This window comes from Osmerus mordax, chromosome 11 (genome assembly GCF_038355195.1).
Source record: "Osmerus mordax isolate fOsmMor3 chromosome 11, fOsmMor3.pri, whole genome shotgun sequence".
Lineage (NCBI taxonomy): Eukaryota > Metazoa > Chordata > Actinopteri > Osmeriformes > Osmeridae > Osmerus > Osmerus mordax.
The window spans coordinates 14,997,219-15,016,260 of NC_090060.1; the positions used below are offsets into that span (position 1 = coordinate 14,997,219).

The following is a 19,042-nucleotide window of genomic DNA, read 5'->3' on the forward strand; positions in this document are numbered from 1 at the left end:
CAATAAGAAAACATGTCCATATTGTTGTGAAGGGATGACATAACTACCCCAAACTCCTTTATTAAGCAGTTACAGTGGGGTCACACATTCTGACAGACGTCAGATATGGTGACCTCTGTGGTACTGACTCTGTGAGGACTCCAAATAAGAAAACACGTGTCCAGATTAGTGTGAAGGGATGACATAACTACCCCAAATAATGTTTTGAAGTTTAACTCCTGTATCAAGCAGTTACAGTGGGGTCACATATGTGAGTGCGCGCACATATAGGCAAAGGTCAGGGAACAGCTCGTCATACATGTCCCCATGTATATGCGCCAATAAAAGAAAATAGAAATACATGAATACATTTAGATTTAAATGCATTTTGATTTTCCATGAAAACAGGTTGTTGACCAATCTCGGAGCTCGAGTCCGAGTCATGTCTGAAGTCTTTTGGGTCGAGTCGCAAGTCAAGTCTGAAGTCACTGCTTGTGCGACTCGAGTCCGAGTCTCAGACTTGAGTCCCCATCTCGGAGAAATTGTCACATTATACAAGGGCTATTGCAAGTTAAACACAGTCCACAGAGTAATTGAAAATAATTGCCTTTTTTAAATGGCTCTGGTTAGGCCTACTGGCTGAAAATGATTGCTCACCCGAAGTCACTATACAGCAGACTAGTTTGTGGGCGGTGCCTCTCCTACCTCCTCAAGTCATTTTGATGGAAGCTGATCTACCATCTAGCTATGGGGAAGTGACATGGACACTTTCTAGCGTATGTAAACAATGTGAGGATATGCATGATGCCCATGTCAAACAGTAAAGTCTTCGACCCAAATTTCCCATTATGCTGCCGATAAAGATGTGACCATCAAGCAAGTGCATTCCCCGCCCACTAACTGTAAAAGACCGGCGGCTGCTCTGGAGATCCAAACCGTGCATCTCTCATCGGTTTTCTTGTCCAACAGTGTCCTGTCGAGTCGTGTGTTTACAGTAAAAACACTGACCGGTGAAGAGGAGAGACTGCCACTGACAGACAAATCGGTGGACTAAATACTTCTGGATTGGGCTGTTGGTGTCAGCGACGCAAAATTAGAGAAGCTAGCTATGCAACCAGTTTGAAGTCCATTTCTGTTGAAGGTGCTTGAGTGCTGTGCTACGTGGAGCCATCATCAGATCTCTTACAAGGCGACCACAACTTGCACAGGAAGGAAGGGAACTAGTGCTGCTAGTAGTTACAGCTATCTGGCTAGCCAGCGACCTAACGTTAGTTAATGAGTAAGGCTAACTGGAAATAGTATGTAAGGCTCCTATTTACGATTGTCATTTGTATACAGTAGGAAGCTATATAACATAGGTAAATGTAGAGAGTTATTTATTTTATGCAAGCTATCGTTGTTAGTATAGCTTTATGCTACGAGTTAGCTTTAGCATTGGACGTTATCTAGCTAACAGTCAGAGCAAACAAGTATGAATATTGTCATGCACCAGCTACAATCTTTGATATAACTGCTAGCCATAGCTAGCAATTTATCACCTCACGCGAAAGGCACATGATTGACAGATGTCAGCAGACTGCATACTGTAGGGGCCCAAGGTGAAAACGGAAGACCCAGCCCCATGACTACCAGGATTTGGGTGTGAACTGTAAAGCAAGTTGCAACATTTGGGACAGAATGTCTCTTCTGCTGATCGTCATACTTGCAATTATCCTGCTTGGGATACTGTTGGTTGCATTATTCAGGTAAGACAAGGGCTTTGAAATCTCATAGAAATGTACACCCAGGCCCACATGTCAAAGTCACAGCAGTCCGTTGACATAAAACAAGGCTTGACCATATTGTATATCTAACTCGGGTCAAAGCAGATAACCTGACTGGCCTTGGGCATCACACTGTGCATGTGACTCTGGTATAAAATATAGACATAGATCACTCCTTAGACAAGTGTTATGAGAATGTTGTTAATGTTCAAGACCGAGTGGTGGCAGGGGTAGGCTACACTGCAAGATGGAACACTAGGGCATTGTGTACAAACACAAACAAGTGGCAGCTTGTTCCAGAGATTAAAATCAACATGACAAGCCAACACTTCTAGTTATATGAATATTCCTTGTTTCCAAAGGTGTACGTGAATCTGATCACTTTGCTCTGACAGTGTGACAATTAAGGGTGATAAATGCACAGTTCCATAGTCATTTTGTTTGTAAATTTTTCGAACATAAGCCTACACTTGGTCGCAAAAGCCTTTGATCAGATTGTTCTGTCTTCTCTAGATGGTTCATATGCAGCCTGGCAGTGCGATTCTTCCAGAATGTCCTGAACGCAGAACTGAAGATCCAGTCTGTTGGGCTCTTGTCAGTACGAGGAATTAGTGTCCAGTTTCAGCTCCAGCACACTATAGTAGGTCACAGCTCTCAAGCTTGTTTCACATGACATTCATGTGTGTGGAGTGCAGCACTGTTCCCTGACTGTATCTCAAACCGTGTCTTTCTGCTTGTTTGTCTTCCTTGTAGGAAATCGACAAGATATGGATTTCAAGTAAACTGTTAAACCCTGACCTGCCGTGAGTGTTTAGCTGCATGACCCATCTAAAAGGAGAGTGATTAGCGCAGTAGAGATGATAACATGTTTGTTTTGTGCTTACTGCATGTTTCTTGTTTTAGGAGGTACCTGGCCCTTTGTGTTGGTGAGACCAGAGTGAGGTTTGACCTTCAGGAGTCTCTGAAACCTCAGATGCCCAGGACCCATGGAGGAGAGTCAGGGAGTCTTCCTCTCAGCCCTGCAACATTACACTTCCTGTCTCAGGTATGGGGGTCAGATGGCTGAGCGGTTAGGGAGTCGGGCTAGTAATCAGAAGGTTGTTGGTTCGATTCCCGGCTGTGCCAAATGACGTTGTGTCCTTGGGCTAGGCACTTCACCCTACTTGCCTTGGGGGGAATGTCCCTGTACTTACTGTAAGTCGCTCTGGATAAGAGCGTCTGCTAAATGACTAAATGTAAAATGTAAATGAAGCCAGCCTACACAAAGAAGAACACATGAATGCCTGTTATTAGTGCATGTGGGAGAAATGGACAGATTTACCAGTTGCAGATGTTAATCCCAATCTTTAGATAATGAATTATATGGTAATTTTCCTCCGAATGCATGAGAAATTCATGTTTGTTGACTGAGTGAAGTTCTGAGTACTTCCTGGTGTTTTCTTTTAGCTGCTGTCTTTCCACATGGACTCTATCAATGTGATGGTGCTGAACCTAGCCCTGTCAGAGTCCCTGTGGCACATGACCACCAAAGACATCACCCTGCTGCTCAACCACCACAGCAAAAGGCAAACACCTTCTATCATATCAATTAACCAGTATACAGTAGATCCGATTTCATTCCAATACAGTGTTTCCCACAGAATTAGATTATATTTGTGGTGGTAGGGAGGGGCAGAGCCAGACATTGTAAACATTAGGTGCGTAGTATTTTTAAAGGCATTGAATACTTAATATTGAAATTTAAACACCACAGAATTTGTTGGTTTTGAATTGACCTATTTAAAATGTCAATATAAATGTATTTCAATGTAAAAAAAAATATCTGATCCAATAATTCAAGGTTCAGAAATTCAGGTTGCCCCAAGAAAATTAGGGCTGAGCTATTTTGTTAAACGGTATATATAAAAAAAATAAAAATAAAATATAGGAGTCAGGTGGCTGAGCGGTTATGTAATCGGGCTAGTAATCAGAAGGTTGCCGGTTCGATACCTGGCCGTGCAAAAGGACGTTGTGTCCTTGGGCAAGGCACTTCGCCCTACTTGCCTCGGGGAATGTCCCTGTACTTGCTGTAAGTCGCTCTGGATAAGAGCATCTGCTAAATGACTACATGTACATGTAAATATATATACCGGTATATATTTGTGTCAGGCCGCCACAAATAAATCAATGTATGGGAAACACTGCAATATTAGTACCTAATATAAGAGGTCTAGTTTTTATTGTTGAATGCCGTGCCAAGTGCTTTATGGAAAACTTTGTTTATAGGTTGGCCTGGGACTTCTCTGTGGGCCAGCTGAGCAGCAAAGTGCTCAAAAGCAGCCGTCTGGTGAGCAAGCTGTCTGAACCATTCATAACACTTCAAAACATTGGTGGTCTTCTAAAGAGCAGCCGCTATAAGGGATTGTGCTCGATGTACGCTGTGCCTGGCAGGACACGTGTCTGGCGGAGGTGTCCCTGAGCCTGGTGCTGTCTGGGGACATCACTCTGCCTGAGCTGCGTCCAGGCAGGCTGTCCCTGTGCGTGAGGACCCTGTTGGCTGAGCTCCACGAGGGCCTGTTCCTCAGCCAACTGCTGCTGCCCTCAACCCCTCAGAGGAACACCCACTCCAACGGTGAGTAAGGGTAGAGGATGTGTGATTATATAGAAGGGGTGTATGGAGGGGGGGGGGGGGGGAACACAGGAGTCTAATTTACTTCCTTTTCCTGGTCTGTTTTTAGGATATGACGAGGACGAGTTCATCAAGACAGAGGCCGTGGAGCAGTTTCACCAGCTTATTCCCCAGAAGGTCAACGTGGAGTTTGAGAATACTAACATAACTCTGTCCATGCACAGTCAGAAAAGGTGAGTAATTAGGGACATAAACTTATCTATCCATCTGCTTTTATGTATGATGTCTTCTTTAAGTCAAAATAAGCAGTGATATGCATGCCTCAGATGTGTTTTGTGTTGATCTGAATCATTCAGACACTTGAATTGGACCCTGAAGTCCCTGAAGGTGGGCTATGGGCGTGAGGACGAGCAGCTGCCTCTAAGGAGCTTCAGCCCAGAGCTGAGCTTCCCCCAGAGCAACCTGGAGTTCCTTCTGGAGGGTGAGAGGAGGGGATGGGAGGGGATAGGATGGTGAGAGGAGATGGGGTAGAGAGAGGCATCTATGGGGGAAGAGTGACCCTTTGGAGTCATAACAATTTCCACTTTGTTCCACAGATGGGCTTCTTCTTTCACAGAGCAGACAAAGAATACTCTGCCTTAATACACTCCGGACTGTTCTGCAGGTGATGATGACCCACTTTATTTCACATAGCCTCAACGCTCTTCAATAGGTTTGACATCTATTAAACTAAGGGGGCAGAGAGTAAGATCTTGTTGTGTGTTGCTCTTGTTTCCAGGCAACATCAGTGGACATATCGGGGTCAGTCACAGTCAACACCTGCATCATCCACTACCGTCACCAGGAGTTCTCCCATTGGCTGGACCTGTTTCCATGGGAACAGCTCATTCACAGGAAAACAGCTCATAGAAAGAGGTATTGAGCCTTTTTTGCCACACAAAACATTCAAAAAAAGAGTCAAGCGGTTTTCGATTTCAGGTTTGAAACTAACAACAGTGTGTCAGGTTTGCTCGTACCCCTTAACCGTAACCCTTGGCGTCCTGTCTTCACCCATGTGTGTGTGTGCATTGTGTGTGTATGGTGTTGTTGTTGTTGTTGGTGTGGTGTGCAGTCCAGTGGAGTATTTGCATACCCTTCTGTCCCTCAGGCGTTTCCCCCACCTGGAAGCCCCAGTGATGATCAGCTCCTCTGTGTCCAACGTCAATGTGTCGGTCCAGCTGGTCGACACGCCTCCCTTTGCTCTGGGCTTCATCTCAGCCAGCACAGGTACTGCACACTGTGGACAGTACACATTTAAACACATATACACACTCATACTAAATGTACACCTACCTGAGTATCTGATCACGGTCGAATACTAATTGTTACAGAACAGTGGTATTTAGGCTGGTTTTTAAAGCTGGTTTCATGTAAGAAAAGGGTGTATGCTTGTAGCAGCGCACGAGGGGTCAAATCAGTCGTGGATTCTTCTATGCGGATGAATCACTGCTTTCCAAACATGCCAAACCCAGCTAGATTAGATACCGCTTCTCTTATGTGCAGCGGGTATTTGACATTTGTTATACATTAACTATTATTCCTTTGGGCGTGTGCACATGCAAAGTGTTACTTTACAGTAACTGTCTTTTATATATATATTTGCACAGTATGTATCGACAAAACGTATCCAAGCTAACATCCCACAGCATTCTGGTTTCTGACTCCTGGATCTCTCCTCCTGCTCTGGTCCTCAGAGCTGCAGCATCTCCTGGACATCAGGACCGTGGCCGAGAGCCTGCAGACCCAGAGCGTGCACCAGCGTGGCTCCCTGTCCCTGGACCACTTCTGGTGGAGGGTGGGCCAGGGCTCCCACATCCAGCAGGCCCCACACCCCCCGGGCAGACACGTGTGGGGGGAGGCCCTGATCCTTGACTCCCTCACTCTGCAGGTACAAAGCTTTGTCACATCATTCAATACACTTCATTGGCCCTTAAGAAAATTCCAGCATTCGGGTGACTGAAAATAAATAAATAAAAGGTTTTAACCCTTGTGCTGTACGAGGGTTAAAGAGGTAGCATGTGGAGTACAAACAATCTCAGAAATATCTCACACACAAACATAAGTCCGTCAAACACGGTGTGCCGGATTCGTTTTTCCCACATTCTTCCTCCGTCCACCTCCTCCTCAGGGGAGCCTCAACAAGCCCCAGCTGGAGTCGAACAGCCAGGCTCCGAGCCTGAGCGTGGAGTCCAGCCTGAAGGGACTCCAGCTGGAGATATCAGAGACCTGCGGCCTGTGCCTGTCCCGCCTGCTCTCTCTCTGTAACCTGGCCGGCTCCCGGAGGCTGAGGGCGGCCGAGCAGCCGGACGTGGTGCCCTGCTCCGCCCTCGCCGACGGGGACGTCACCTCCACCCACCAAGCGCACCTTCCCCTGCTCTTCAAACTAGAGTGTAGCCTGGAGGATGTCAATGTGTTCACGCTCTCCAATGTGGCTGGTAGGTGCTAATGCTTCACGGGAGGGAAGTTCAGCTGAATCTGCTGCATGATCATGCCCCTACACACACGCACGCCTGCGTGTTTTTATCCTCCAGGTGCCGTGTCGTTGCGAGTGGACACTGTGGAGGCCTTGGGCTCTGGGGAGAGCTACAGGGTGTCTGTCCAGGGGGTGACTCTGTCCGTGGTGAAAGCTCTTACAGAGACCGTGGAGGCGTGCTGTCCCTCCGCCCAGATCCTCAACCCCGTCCTCAAACTCCGCACCCTGGCCCTCTGCTACCACGTCACCACCTGGACCCTGGAGGTAAGGCACCGGGACGCAGCCGCGGTCCTAGCATCCCTCCCCCACGACACCTTCTCCCCTGATCCACGCAGGTCCGTACAGGCAGCCTCAGGGTGTGTTTCCCCCCCCCGTGCAGGTCCAATGTGAGGAGGAGCTGGAGGTGCAGTGGATGCCGTCCGACCACATGTTCCTGTACCACCACGCCACGGAGAGCCACAGCTGCTGGGCTTCCCTGTGCGAGTCTCTGGGGCTGCACCATGGAGTCCAAAGTCCAGCAGCAGCTACCCCGGAGAGCCAGACGGCCCATGGGCATAGCAGAGTGCTGTGCGTGCGGGCGGAGCTGGGCCGTACCCGCCTCACGGCGCACGTGACGGAGAAGAACTACATCCTGTGGCACACGCACGCCCTCTCCGTCTCCGCCCACGCCGGCTCCGTGCACCTGCGCTCGCCCCACCTGCTGCTCAACTTCGACGGCAACGACATCTTCTCCTTCAAGGGTCTGGACGTCCAGACGCACCCCGAGCTGAAGGAGATGGAGCACCACCGGCACGGATTCCCCTTCCTCGCCACGCCCCACAACCGCACCTGGGTCTTCACCTGCCCCAACCTGTCCGTGGAGTTCCCTTACCAGTACAACTTCTCCAAAACCTTCGACAAGGCCATCAGCGTGCAGAAGTGGCTGAAGACCCTCCACCACAGGCCCGACGAGATCCCAGACCTCCAGCGGCTGCCCCCAGACCTGGTCTTCAGCATCAGCCAGTTCTCCTTCGTCTTCCTGGACGACGTGTTTGAGATCAAGCTGCGGGACAACTACGAGCTGATGAAGGACGAGAGCAAGGAGAGCGCCAAGAGGCTGCAGCTGCTGGACAAGAAGGTGGCGGACCTGAGGAAGCAGCACGGGGAGCTGCTCCCCGCCAGGAAGATCGAGGAGCTGTACACCTCGCTGGAGAGGAAGCACATCGAGATCTACATCCAGCGCTCGCGCCGCCTCTACTCCAACACGCCCATGAGGAAGTCCCTGCTCACCTGGACGGTGTCGGACCTGGAGCTGGTGGTGCTGGCTGACCGGTCGCTCCACGGGCCCGAGCGGGTCAGGGAGCAGCTCCGGGACATTGACGGGGTCAGCCCCTTCCCCAGAGACGGGCTCCCCCTGGTGGTCCAGTGGTGTAGGGCGGTCAAGTTCCAACTCGCTGCCTTCCTGGGTGAGTTCCAGACCTAGCTAGCTATATTGTCACACTAAAGTACCCTGTAGTTATGGAAACCACAGTGCATGCACTTTTTTGTCTATCTTTGTGTCCTGTTGAATGATTAGAATTCTGTCTTCTCTCTAATTGACCAGTGAGGATCCGGGATTATCCCCGCTACCTGTTTGAGATCCGGGACTGGGACCTGGCCGGACGTCTGATTGGCACAGAGCAGGATGGGCAGGCCAGGGCTCGCCGCAAACAGGTGGTCCCATTGGGCCAGCCCTGGGGTGACATCATCGTCCTCAGGAACATGCCCCCACTCAAGTTTTACTATGATTTCACCTGTGAGTGTTTCATGCTTTTGCCTCACGATACACACAATTCCTCCACATTATCTAATTTGCACAGAAAAAGTTTATTAACTGCATTTTTTTTAATCAAATGTCTCAATCTTTGATAATTTACAGGAAGTTTATTCTTTTCTTGTCTTTATTCTCTTCCACACAGCCAACATATCTCTCTACACTATCGTGTGGGGTCCATGCTGGGACCCAGCCTGGACTCTGATTGGTCAGGTGGTGGATCTGTTAACCAAGCCCACTGTGGACCCCTCCCCTACCCTGGCCTGGTGGGACAAAAGCCGCCTGCTGATGCACGGCCACTGGGTCATGAACATCGACCAGGCGAACCTGCACCAGCTGGCCACCGAGGTAAACACTTCCTGCTGAACTCTCCTCACACTTCCTGCTGAACTCTCCTCACACTTCCTGTTGAACTGTCCTCACACTTCCTGCTGAACTGTCCTCACACTTCCTGCTGAACTGTCCTCACACTTCCTGCTGAACTGTCCTCACACTTCCTGCTGAACTCTCTTCACACTTCCTGCTGAACTGTCCTCACACTTCCTGCTGAACTCTCCTCACACTTCCTGCTGAACTCCTCACACTTCCTGCTGAACTCTCCTCACACTTCCTGCTGAACTCCTCACACTTCCTGCTGAACTGTCCTCACACTTCCTGCTGAACTGTCCTCACACTTCCTGCTGAACTCTCCTCACACTCGCCCCTCATCTGATGACATGAGAGATGCTACTGAGGGCTAGATACACCTGGGTCAGGTCAATCTGTGGGCTAGGTGAAACTGGACAAGGTAAAAGCAACTTTTCCTCTCTTTGAAGGACCCCTATAACACTACAGAGAACATGCACTGGGAATGGAACAAGCTCATGTATGAATGGAACCCTGGACAGTTTGTCTTTAAAGGAGACATGGACGTGAATGTGAGGACTGCCTCTAAGTAAGTAGAACAACTCAGAATCCAACATGTCTTCTTCACACAATATCCAATGTAAACCCTATTTATATTTACATAAACGGAATTCCATCATATATTATTTTGCTTTTCTCCTCCTCAGGTATGATGACATTTGTTTCCTGCACCTGCCCAACCTGTGCATGACCCTCGACCTCCAATGGCTGTGTCACGGCAACCCCCATGACCACCACGCCGTAATGCTCTGCTGCGCGGAGAACGTAGCCGATGTGACCTCGGGTCAAGCCCACGACTCTTACAGAGCCTTCCGCTCAGAGAACCTGAACCTCTCCATCACCATGGACCTCAACCAGCACTGTGGCACAGGTGAGTCAGGAGGACAACCTCAACCAGCACTGTGGCACAGGTGGGTCAGGAGGTCAACCTCAACCAGCACTGTGGCACAGGTGAGTCAGGAGGTCAACCTCAACCAGCACTGTGGCACAGGTGAGTCAGGAGGTCAACCTCAACCAGCACTGTGGCACAGGTGAGTCAGGAGGTCAACCTCAACCAGCACTGTGGCACAGGTGAGTCAGGAGGTCAACCTCAACCAGCACTGTGGCACAGGTGGGTCAGGAGGTCAACCTCAACCAGCACTGTGGCACAGGTGGGTCAGGAGGTCAACCTCAACCAGCACTGTGGCACAGGTGGGTCAGGAGGTCAACCTCAACCAGCACTGTGGCACAGGTGGGTCAGGAGGTCAACCTCAACCAGCACTGTGGCACAGGTGGGTCAGGAGGTCAACCTCAACCAGCACTGTGGCACAGGTGAGTCAGGAGGTCAACCTCAACCAGCACTGTGGCACAGGTGAGTCAGGAGGTCAACCTCAACCAGCACTGTGGCACAGGTGAGTCAGGAGGTACACTGCTGATAAAAAAAGCTCCTGGATATCATCTACTGCAGCCATTCCCAAACTGTGGGCCGTAAACTTGTTTACCCAACAGGTTGAGTAAAGAGGCATAGTTCCAATTTTTCAGTGTACTTTTCCAGTGAATTAATCAGTAGTGTGTGTGTGTGTGTGTGTGTTGTCCCTGTCAGAACCCTGTCAGCCCAGGATCCTGCTGTACAGCAGCACGCTGCGATGGATGCAGAACTTCTGGGCCACCTGGACGGGGGTGTCGCGCCCCATCTGCAGGGGCAAGCTGTTTCAAAGCCTCAGGCCTTTCCGCAAGAAGCTGGGCCAGCACTACAAACAGATGTCCTACACCGCGGCCTTCCCACAGCTACAAGTGAGTCCACGCGCGCACACACACATACACACACACACACTCCCACTGTAAAACCTCTTCTCAACATGCCGTGGCTACCTAGCAACACCGAAAAAGCTGAGAATATGTGATCTACACTGTGTCTCTCTTTATGTTTCTACGTCTAGTTTTTCGGTCTCATTCTTTAATATTCTATTATGTTTTACCTCTACTTCAGCAGATTAGTTTAGATTGTCTAAATATATCCAATGGTGGCCTGGCAAGACCAAAAGACCTTCTGACTAATACTGTGGATGTTAGGTAATTGTTTGTCTGTTCCCTTTGGCAGGTGCATTACTGGGCGTCCTTCGCCCAGCAGAGAGGGATCCAGGTAGAGTGCAGTAAGGGCCACGTCTTCACCAGAGGAGCCCAGAGGCTCATCCCCCAGGGTAAGGACTTGGCACTGCTCTCACACTCAAATGCCAAGCTCTATTTATACACCTGCGCACAGCCACCACAACCTCGTCCGGATGCCAGCCTGACGACCCAAACTGCCTCGCTTCATTGTCTGACCCGGCCTGAATGTGTGTTCTGCCCCCCCCCACACACACACACACACACACACACACACACAGCTGGCACGGTGATGAGGAGGCTGATCTCGGAGTGGAACGTGACCCAGATGGTGAGCGAGCTCACCCAGATGACAGTCCACCTCATGGCGTCCACCAGGGACGAGACGGCCGACCACCAGATCAACGCCCAGGTGAAGAAGACCCACCTGCTCAGCCTGTCGTCCCTCAGCTACCAGCGCCAGAGCAACCGCATGGAGGAGGTAAGACCCCCGGACGCAGGCCTCCGGGGGCTGCTAGCTTCAGACACCACGGTCTGGTGGTGTCCTATTGGATTCCCTGTGGATCAATGGCGTTTCAATTGCTTTTTATTTATTTGAATTCTTTTACAGGAAGTGAACCCCAAGGACGAAAGCAACGCCTCCTACACCCACAAGCTGTGCCTGGTGGACCTGCGAGCGTCCTGGACCACCACCAACAGAAACATAGCGTTTGGCCTGTACGACGGCTACAAGAAGGCGGCCGTGCTGAAGAGGAACCTGTCCACCGAGGCCCTGAAGGGCCTGAGGATCGACACCCAGCTGCAGGCCAAGAAGCTCAAGCGCTCCCTCTCCAACTACTCTCCCAGCTCGGCCCCCTCCGCCCCGGCCGTGCCCAGCACCAGCCGGGCAGAGAAGAGCCAGAACGAAGGTGAGGAGGAGGAGGGGGAAGTCCTCTTCAGAACGTTGGCTTCGTGTCTCCGCTGTTCTGTAAAGCCTTTCCATCCTTCCGTCCGAGCAGGGACGTCCATGCTGCAGAAGCTGATCGAGGAGACGGACAAGTTTGTGGTGTTCTCGGAGGAGGACTCTGGCGTGAGCGACCTGCTGTGTGGCATCGCCGCCTGCCAGACGGACGACGTCTACAACCGCAACTGGTTCATCGAGCTGGTCAACTGCCAGGTAACTGGGCTGCCGCCGCCAACCGCTCTCTCTCGTATTCTCAAACCGTCTTCGATTCTAAGCGAGGGAAAAGGAAAGTCAGCGGTCGGCGTAATCATCTCGCCTTGCAAAAGAGACGTTCAACCCTGTGTCCCTGTCACTGACCTGGTGTATGATGTCATGGTGACCCCCCCCCCCTCGTATAGATGATGCTGCGGGGCACGGAGACGGCGGGATGCGTGCTGGTGTCGGCCGCCAAGGCCCAACTGCTGCAGTGCGAGCACCACCCCGCCTGGTACAGCGACACGCTCAAGCAGAAGACCACCTGGACCTGCCTGCTGGACGGCATGCAGTACTTTGCCACCATGGAGCCCAACCCGTCAGACCAGGAGGACTGGCAGCTGTGGCTGGAGGTGAGGCCGGCTTCGGCTCCACACAGCACCGAACCTCATCTGGAATCACAATCCCTCTCTCTACAGGAGGCCTATAGCCTGGTCATAACCCGAACTGTTTTTCACTAACCCACCTGATGCTACTTGCAGTAATTCATGGAAAGGAAGGCCTGTAACCATAATCTGGATTACACTCAGATCTCAGGGATTTTCCAGTGAGCTAACGGTTTGTGTGGGTGTGTGGGGCTGCAGGTGAAGAACATCGAGGAGCACAGAGAGAAGAACCTGGACTCGGTTCTGGAGCTGATGGAGAGTGGCCAGGCCGTGGGAGGCATGGTCAGCACCACCACAGGTACTGATCCTCCTGCACACACCACCCACACACCTTCACACACACACACACACCGCAAACGCACACACTGCACACACATCTGCATGCGTGCTACACGCACAGGCGCACACACGGCACACACATCGGCACACTCATCTGCACTCACACGCACGCACACACACTACCTCCAGAACTCTGACCCTGAACTGTGACTCTGTTTGCCAGACTGGAACCTGCCTGCCCAGGTGAACGACACCCAGCAGGTGCAGCGGATCATCTCTCGCTGCAGCTGCCGTATGTACTACGTGGGCTACAGCCACGACATCGACCCTGAGCTGGCCACGCAGATCAAGCCCCCAGACCTGAGGGGCAGCCACGAGAAGGAGGACCTGCTGAAGAAACAGGCGGGTAAGGTCACCCTCAAACGCAGTCAGACTTTTACTTTAAACGAGGTGCGTTTGTTTTGACAAAATCTCTCTAGAGGATTGAGCCAAATGTTTCTATGTCGTTTTGTTCACGGCCAAACGACTTCGACTTTGCTGCCCTGTTCTGATTGTAGGGGCGGTGGACACCTTCACCCTTACTCACCACGACCTGGAGATCTCCACCAACCCCGTGCAGTACGCCATGATCCTGGACATCGTCAACAACCTGCTGCTGCACGTGGAGCCCAAACGCAAGGTTCAGACCCCGCCCCGGTCCATCTCCCTGACCGTGAGCTGTAGTAGGCTGTCGCTCCCTCTCACCCCTCCGCCCCGTGTCGCCCGCAGGAGCACAGTGAGAAGAAGCAGCGCGTCCGCTTCCAGCTGGAGATCTCCAGTAACCCGGAGGAGCAGCGCAGCAGCATCCTGCACCTGCAGGAGGCCGTCCGGCAGCACGTGGCCCAGATCAGACGCCTGGAGAAGCAGATCTACTCCAACAGCAGGGTCAGGCTCTTTACAGACACACACAACACACCATCACACACCAGTGTACAATGTACACTAGGGTCTCATCACAAGGGGCCATAGACGATGGTGGTTATTTCATAAAGGGAACTGAACTGAACTTCAACAGCAGGGTCAGACTCAATACAGACATATTGTGCTAATAGTTGCTACAGTATTGTACAGCAGAAGCAGCTGTACATAAAAGTACAGTCAGTTAAACTAGAATGGATATGAGCGTTTCAGTCTCAGCACAGTGAGAAGGGGCCATAGATGTTAGAGGTTCTGTCAGGTAGGAGAGTCAGTCCAGATCCCCGTTCCTGACCCACCACATGTTGACCCACAGGCCCAGACAGAGGATCTGAGAGGAGACGAGCTGTGCGAGATCATCGTGAGGCTGCAGAACCAGCTGAACCAGGAGAAGACGGACATGCAGATGAAGAGCGAGGAGCTCAACATCCTCATCAGGTTCCTCTCAGCCCAGTGCGACACACATCCCCTGCCCCCCCACGCTCAGAGGACGGGGGGGGGTGGGGGAAAGATATCGAACACTGCTGAAACTGACCCGTGTTTCTGTGCTCCTTCCAGGTGTTTCAAGGACTTTCAGCTGCAACGGGCCAACAAGCTGGAGCTCCGCAAGCCCCCCGAGGACGTCAGCGTGGTGAGGAGGACCGAGATCTGCTTCGCCCAGGCCCGCTGGTGCCTCACCGAGGAGGACGGCCAGCTGGGCATCGCTGAGCTGGAGCTGCAGAGGTTCATGTACAGCAAGGTGGGCACCTGGGCGAGGGGAGGTGTGCCTTTAGGGCAGTGGTGGCGAACCATGTGCCATCGATGGCCAAGAGGGTGCAGGTTTTCGTGTCAACCAAGCACTACACCAGCTGATTTCACGAATGAGTTGCTCCACTAAGTCTTCGTGAAATCAGCTGGAGTAGTGCTTGGTTGAGGCGAAAACCTGCACCCTCTTGGCCCTCGATGGCACATTGTTTGCCACCACTGCTTTAGGTTTGGGGTTAGGGTTAGGTTTGGGCTAGGCTAACCCCTGAAATGCTGATCCGTCTGTGGAACCCGTCTCCCTGCAGCTGAACAAGTCTGACGACACTGCGGAACACCTCCTGGAGCTGGGCTGGTTCACCATGAACAACCTTCTGCCCAACGCCGCCTACAAGGTAACCTCCGACCCTTTCACCTCTGCCCTACAGTCTGGACAGGCACGGCATGTAAACCTAACTACAGGATGAAGCGATGCTAGTCCCTTTCTTGAAGTGTTGTTCACACCAAGGCCACTAGGTTGTGTCGGTTTATGTTTACGTTTCTCTGCTGGCTTCCCCCTGTGCAGCACGTGAGGGTATGTATGGTGCTGGTACCGTCTCTGGGTATTCAAACCCTCTCGTCTGTTCACTCGCTGACGGAACCCGCATGACAGCCATCGGACGTCCCCCACCTTCACCCCATCCTAGCCCCACCCTAACCCCACCTCATCCATGTTCTCCACCATATATTTTTCTGTCTGAACTTCCACTTCATCTTTGCTGTGTTTTACATTGTGTGAGGTGTGTGTGTGTTGCTTGTTCACAAGCCCCTCTCACGGCACATGGAGTATGTGGAGCAGGAAATCTGGAGTGATTTGTCCTCTTACATTCTGTTCCTCATTGACCACGATGGCATACGGTTCCATCGGTCCGAATGAACCATCCCATTTTGCCCGACTGTTCCGTCAACCGTCTTCGCCGTATTGCCAGGTGCATTGTGGGCCTGATATGCTGTCGTCGAGACGACTGAAACGCCCTCCCTCTGTGTGTCAGGTGGTGCTGCGTCCTCAGAGTCCCTGCCAGTCAGGCCGCCAGTTCGCCCTCCGCATCTTCAGCAAAGTCCGACCCCCGGTGGGGGGAATCTCAGTCAAGGAGCACTTTGAGGTGAGGAGAGCCAGAACCATCTTAGACGTTTGCCTCAACATTTACATTTTACATTTAGTCATTTAGCAGACGCTCTTATCCAGAGCGACTTACAGTAAGTACAGGGAGGGACATTCTCCTTGAGGCGAGTAGGGTGACGTGACTCCCAACATCAGTGACCTCTGAGCCTGGTAGCTCAGTGGGATGTTTATGTGGCTGGTTTTTCAGGTCAACGTGGTGCCTCTCACCATCCAGCTCATGTACCAGTTCTTCAAAAGGATGATGGGATTTTTCTTCCCGGGGAGGAACGTGGAGGAGGAGGAAGTTGCTGATGAAGAAGACAAGTTCCGATTGGTCACCACAGGTACGTCTATACACTTCTGGTTATTGACCTTCAGCTTTATGACTTATTGGCCTGCGAGTATTGGTTTCCACCCAGTCCATCTCCACATGTGTGCACCAGCTATAAAGCCATACCCCGCGGCTCACAGATCAATGATAGTTTCCATTGTCTTTGCCCGTCCTTTGGGTGTGGTATTGAATTGCTGGTTGCTGCATGTTATGCCATCCCCAAGGCTATAAAAAGCCTGTGTCAACTGTGCAGTGTGACCTTGAGAGGTGTGCGTGTGTGTGTGTGTATGGGTGTGTGTGTTTGTGGGTGTGTGTGTGTGTGTGGGTGGGTCTGTGTGTGTGTGTGTGTGGGGGGGGGTGTTTGTGGGTGTGTGTGTGTGTGGGGGGGGGGGTGTTTGTGTGTGTGTGTGTGTGTGTGTGTGTGTGTGTGTGTGTGTGTGTGAGACAGTGTCACTTCTCAAGTGCGGCTCAGGGGAAGTATATGGTTTGTGATGTGGAGAGTCACCCAGAGGTGACAGTGCTGGCGTTGTTGTGTGAACACCAGGTATTCCTGTGGTGAAACCCCGTCAGCTCTCAGAAGACACCATGGGGGCTCTGGGCCCCAGCAAAGGGGTCACCCAGGGGTTAAACCGCACAGCAGGGGTCAGGAGGTCGTTCCGCAAAACCCCAGAGGTATGACAATCCTATGAACAAACATCAGAGAGAGAGAGGAGTAAAGATGGTTTGATTCCCACATTCTGTCCATGAAGTCTTGACCAGTCTTGACCACTATAATGGACAAGAGGTTTTCTATTATAAAATTTCATGCGTGATACCAAACATCTTGTCTTTTTAATGTATGTCTTACCTCTGGTCCTCCAGCATCCTGTGGATGACATAGATAAAATGAAGGAGAGGGCAGCCATGAACAACTCCTTCATCTACATTAAGATTCCCCAGGTCCCCCTCTGCGTCAGCTACAAGGTGGGGTGCTTAACGCTTCACTGCATGTTGACCTCTGACCTCCTCTATCCTATACTGAACCACGCAGGGAACAGCGGGATTATCACACACTGTGGGGAACCAGCAAACTAGGTTGTTCATGAACTGTTTACCAGGCCTGACAGGAAAATCCCACAGCATCTGCTGTGTTACGACATGTGGTTTCTTAAATCTTATTGAACAGACACTATGTCATCATTTCAAAGGCAGTCACATGGACTGCCGTTTTAATCTCTCGGATTTTCAATTTCAGGTCTTTAGGGGTTTGCATAAGAATTATTACTGTCCCCCACTGTGTTAATATGTTTCTCATCTTATGTAAAGCCCAGAGACAAGCCCACACTTGTTGGTCATTCTGAGACGTGTCATACTTCTACAATATGACCTAATCAAACCGAACGTCCACTGTAGGATTTCTCAATAAGAAAACACATTTGCCCTTACGGTATCCTTTAAACACAGCACGACAGTTCAGTAAGACGTCTTTTCTTGTTGTCGACGTGTGTGTGTTCGTGCCCCTAGGGAGAGAAGAGCAGTGTAGACTGGAAGGACCTGAACCTGGTCCTGCCCTGCCTGGAGTACCACAACAACACCTGGACCTGGCTGGACTTTGCCATGGCTGTGAAGAGAGACAGTCGCAAAGCACTGGTGGCACAGGTACACTGACACCCACAGGAACCTGACTGTTCCCATCAATATTCAAGCCTGAATTTCAAAGCCTCTAAAGTGTTAATCTAGTAGTCAAGGCTACTATATTTTTTGTTTCTGCTTTCACATAATTATACAGACGTGTATTTTTGAAAAAATATGTAATTGTATTTTTTTCTAAACCTTTTTCTCGTGTCGTCCTCTCGTTGTGCAGATGATCAAGGAGAAGCTGCGTCTGAAGCCGGCGTCGGGCTCGGACACGCGCGGCAAGGCGTCCGAGGGCAAGTCTGACAGCATGCAACAGCAGGAGGAGGACGAGAAGGCCCGGCTGCTCATCGGACTCAGCACCGCCGACAAGAGCACCAGCAAGAAGAGCATCTTCAGCCGCCGCAAGTGACGCGCGAGCACACACGCTTACACACACGTGCTTACACACTCACACTGAGACAGTACCATGCTGTGGCAGCTACCCACCCCATTCCCTAGTTTAAGGAATTAGGCAGAGACCAGACCGTCTTTTGTGTGGAGAACTGGGGCTTTGGCGTTAATCCACTGGGAGGGAGGGGGGGAGGAGGGGGTGGGGGGGGGGGGGAGCCCAGTTATATCAAGCCTGATCCCCCTTCCTGTTCACACACTACCTGAGCCTGCAGAACCTAAAGGATGTTCTCAGCCTGGAACTGTTCACTGGCCTGGAACTGTTCACTGTCTCCCTTAAAACTGCTGAGTAGGCATTAAAGGAATGGGCTGATGTTCACGGATGTATAAAATCAGGATGTCACAGACCAAGTATAGTCAATGTTTTTCATCTGTTTGCTTTTGTGCAATGCATAACGTTTCGTTCTTTCACATCATCAAATTACTGGTAAGGTCCTGAAATTTCACAGAAAAGTCCTGAAATTTCATGGAAAGGTCCTGAAATTTCACGGAAAGGTCCAGAAATTTCTTGGAAAGGTTCTGAAATTTCACGGAAAGGTCCTGAAATTTCTCAACCAATACCTCTTGTGTCCTCTATATGTTTTTCTATTGGTTGTTTTCAGGGTATTACACCAGGGATGTATGTGGTTGGAGGGTTCACTGTTTTTGGATAGATTGCATTGTTATTTTCAGGTGTTGACTGAGAGCAGTTTTCCTGCCGGTTCAGGAAAGTCCTGTCTCTACAGAAGATCAAAACTCAACTGAATGGACCTTGAAAATATTCAAGTGTGTGTTCTAAGAAACACCCTGGTCTAAGAGCGCTGCACT

General features: G+C 50.9%; 1 protein-coding gene across 2 annotated transcripts; it reads left to right on the plus strand.

Moving 5' to 3' along the window:
- The first annotated feature begins 1,028 nt into the window (after positions 1 to 1,028).
- On the plus strand, positions 1,029 to 18,347 carry LOC136951855 (bridge-like lipid transfer protein family member 2). 2 transcript variants are annotated; one of them, XM_067246484.1, is made up of 39 exons: positions 1,029 to 1,724; positions 2,256 to 2,382; positions 2,496 to 2,545; positions 2,646 to 2,787; positions 3,189 to 3,307; positions 4,008 to 4,068; positions 4,173 to 4,353; positions 4,460 to 4,583; positions 4,707 to 4,831; positions 4,947 to 5,014; positions 5,129 to 5,265; positions 5,498 to 5,616; positions 6,084 to 6,277; positions 6,518 to 6,824; positions 6,921 to 7,126; positions 7,242 to 8,307; positions 8,445 to 8,636; positions 8,800 to 9,002; positions 9,470 to 9,588; positions 9,707 to 9,930; positions 10,642 to 10,832; positions 11,140 to 11,239; positions 11,426 to 11,625; positions 11,755 to 12,052; positions 12,143 to 12,300; positions 12,486 to 12,692; positions 12,924 to 13,023; positions 13,228 to 13,410; positions 13,562 to 13,683; positions 13,773 to 13,928; positions 14,275 to 14,396; positions 14,517 to 14,697; positions 15,008 to 15,094; positions 15,731 to 15,841; positions 16,049 to 16,184; positions 16,716 to 16,843; positions 17,033 to 17,134; positions 17,675 to 17,809; positions 18,015 to 18,347. In XM_067246484.1, the coding sequence occupies exons 1-39, from the start codon at positions 1,657 to 1,659 to the stop codon at positions 18,195 to 18,197; spliced, it is 6,732 nt and encodes a 2,243-aa protein (XP_067102585.1). In that variant the 5' UTR covers positions 1,029 to 1,656; the 3' UTR covers positions 18,198 to 18,347. The 2 variants fall into 2 exon arrangements, with proteins under 2 accessions (XP_067102585.1, XP_067102584.1); XM_067246483.1 differs by lacking the exons at positions 1,029 to 1,724; positions 2,256 to 2,382; positions 2,496 to 2,545; ... (1 more) ...; positions 3,189 to 3,307; positions 4,008 to 4,068 and having other exon boundaries at positions 4,347 to 4,353.
- The last annotated feature ends 695 nt before the right edge of the window (positions 18,348 to 19,042 follow it).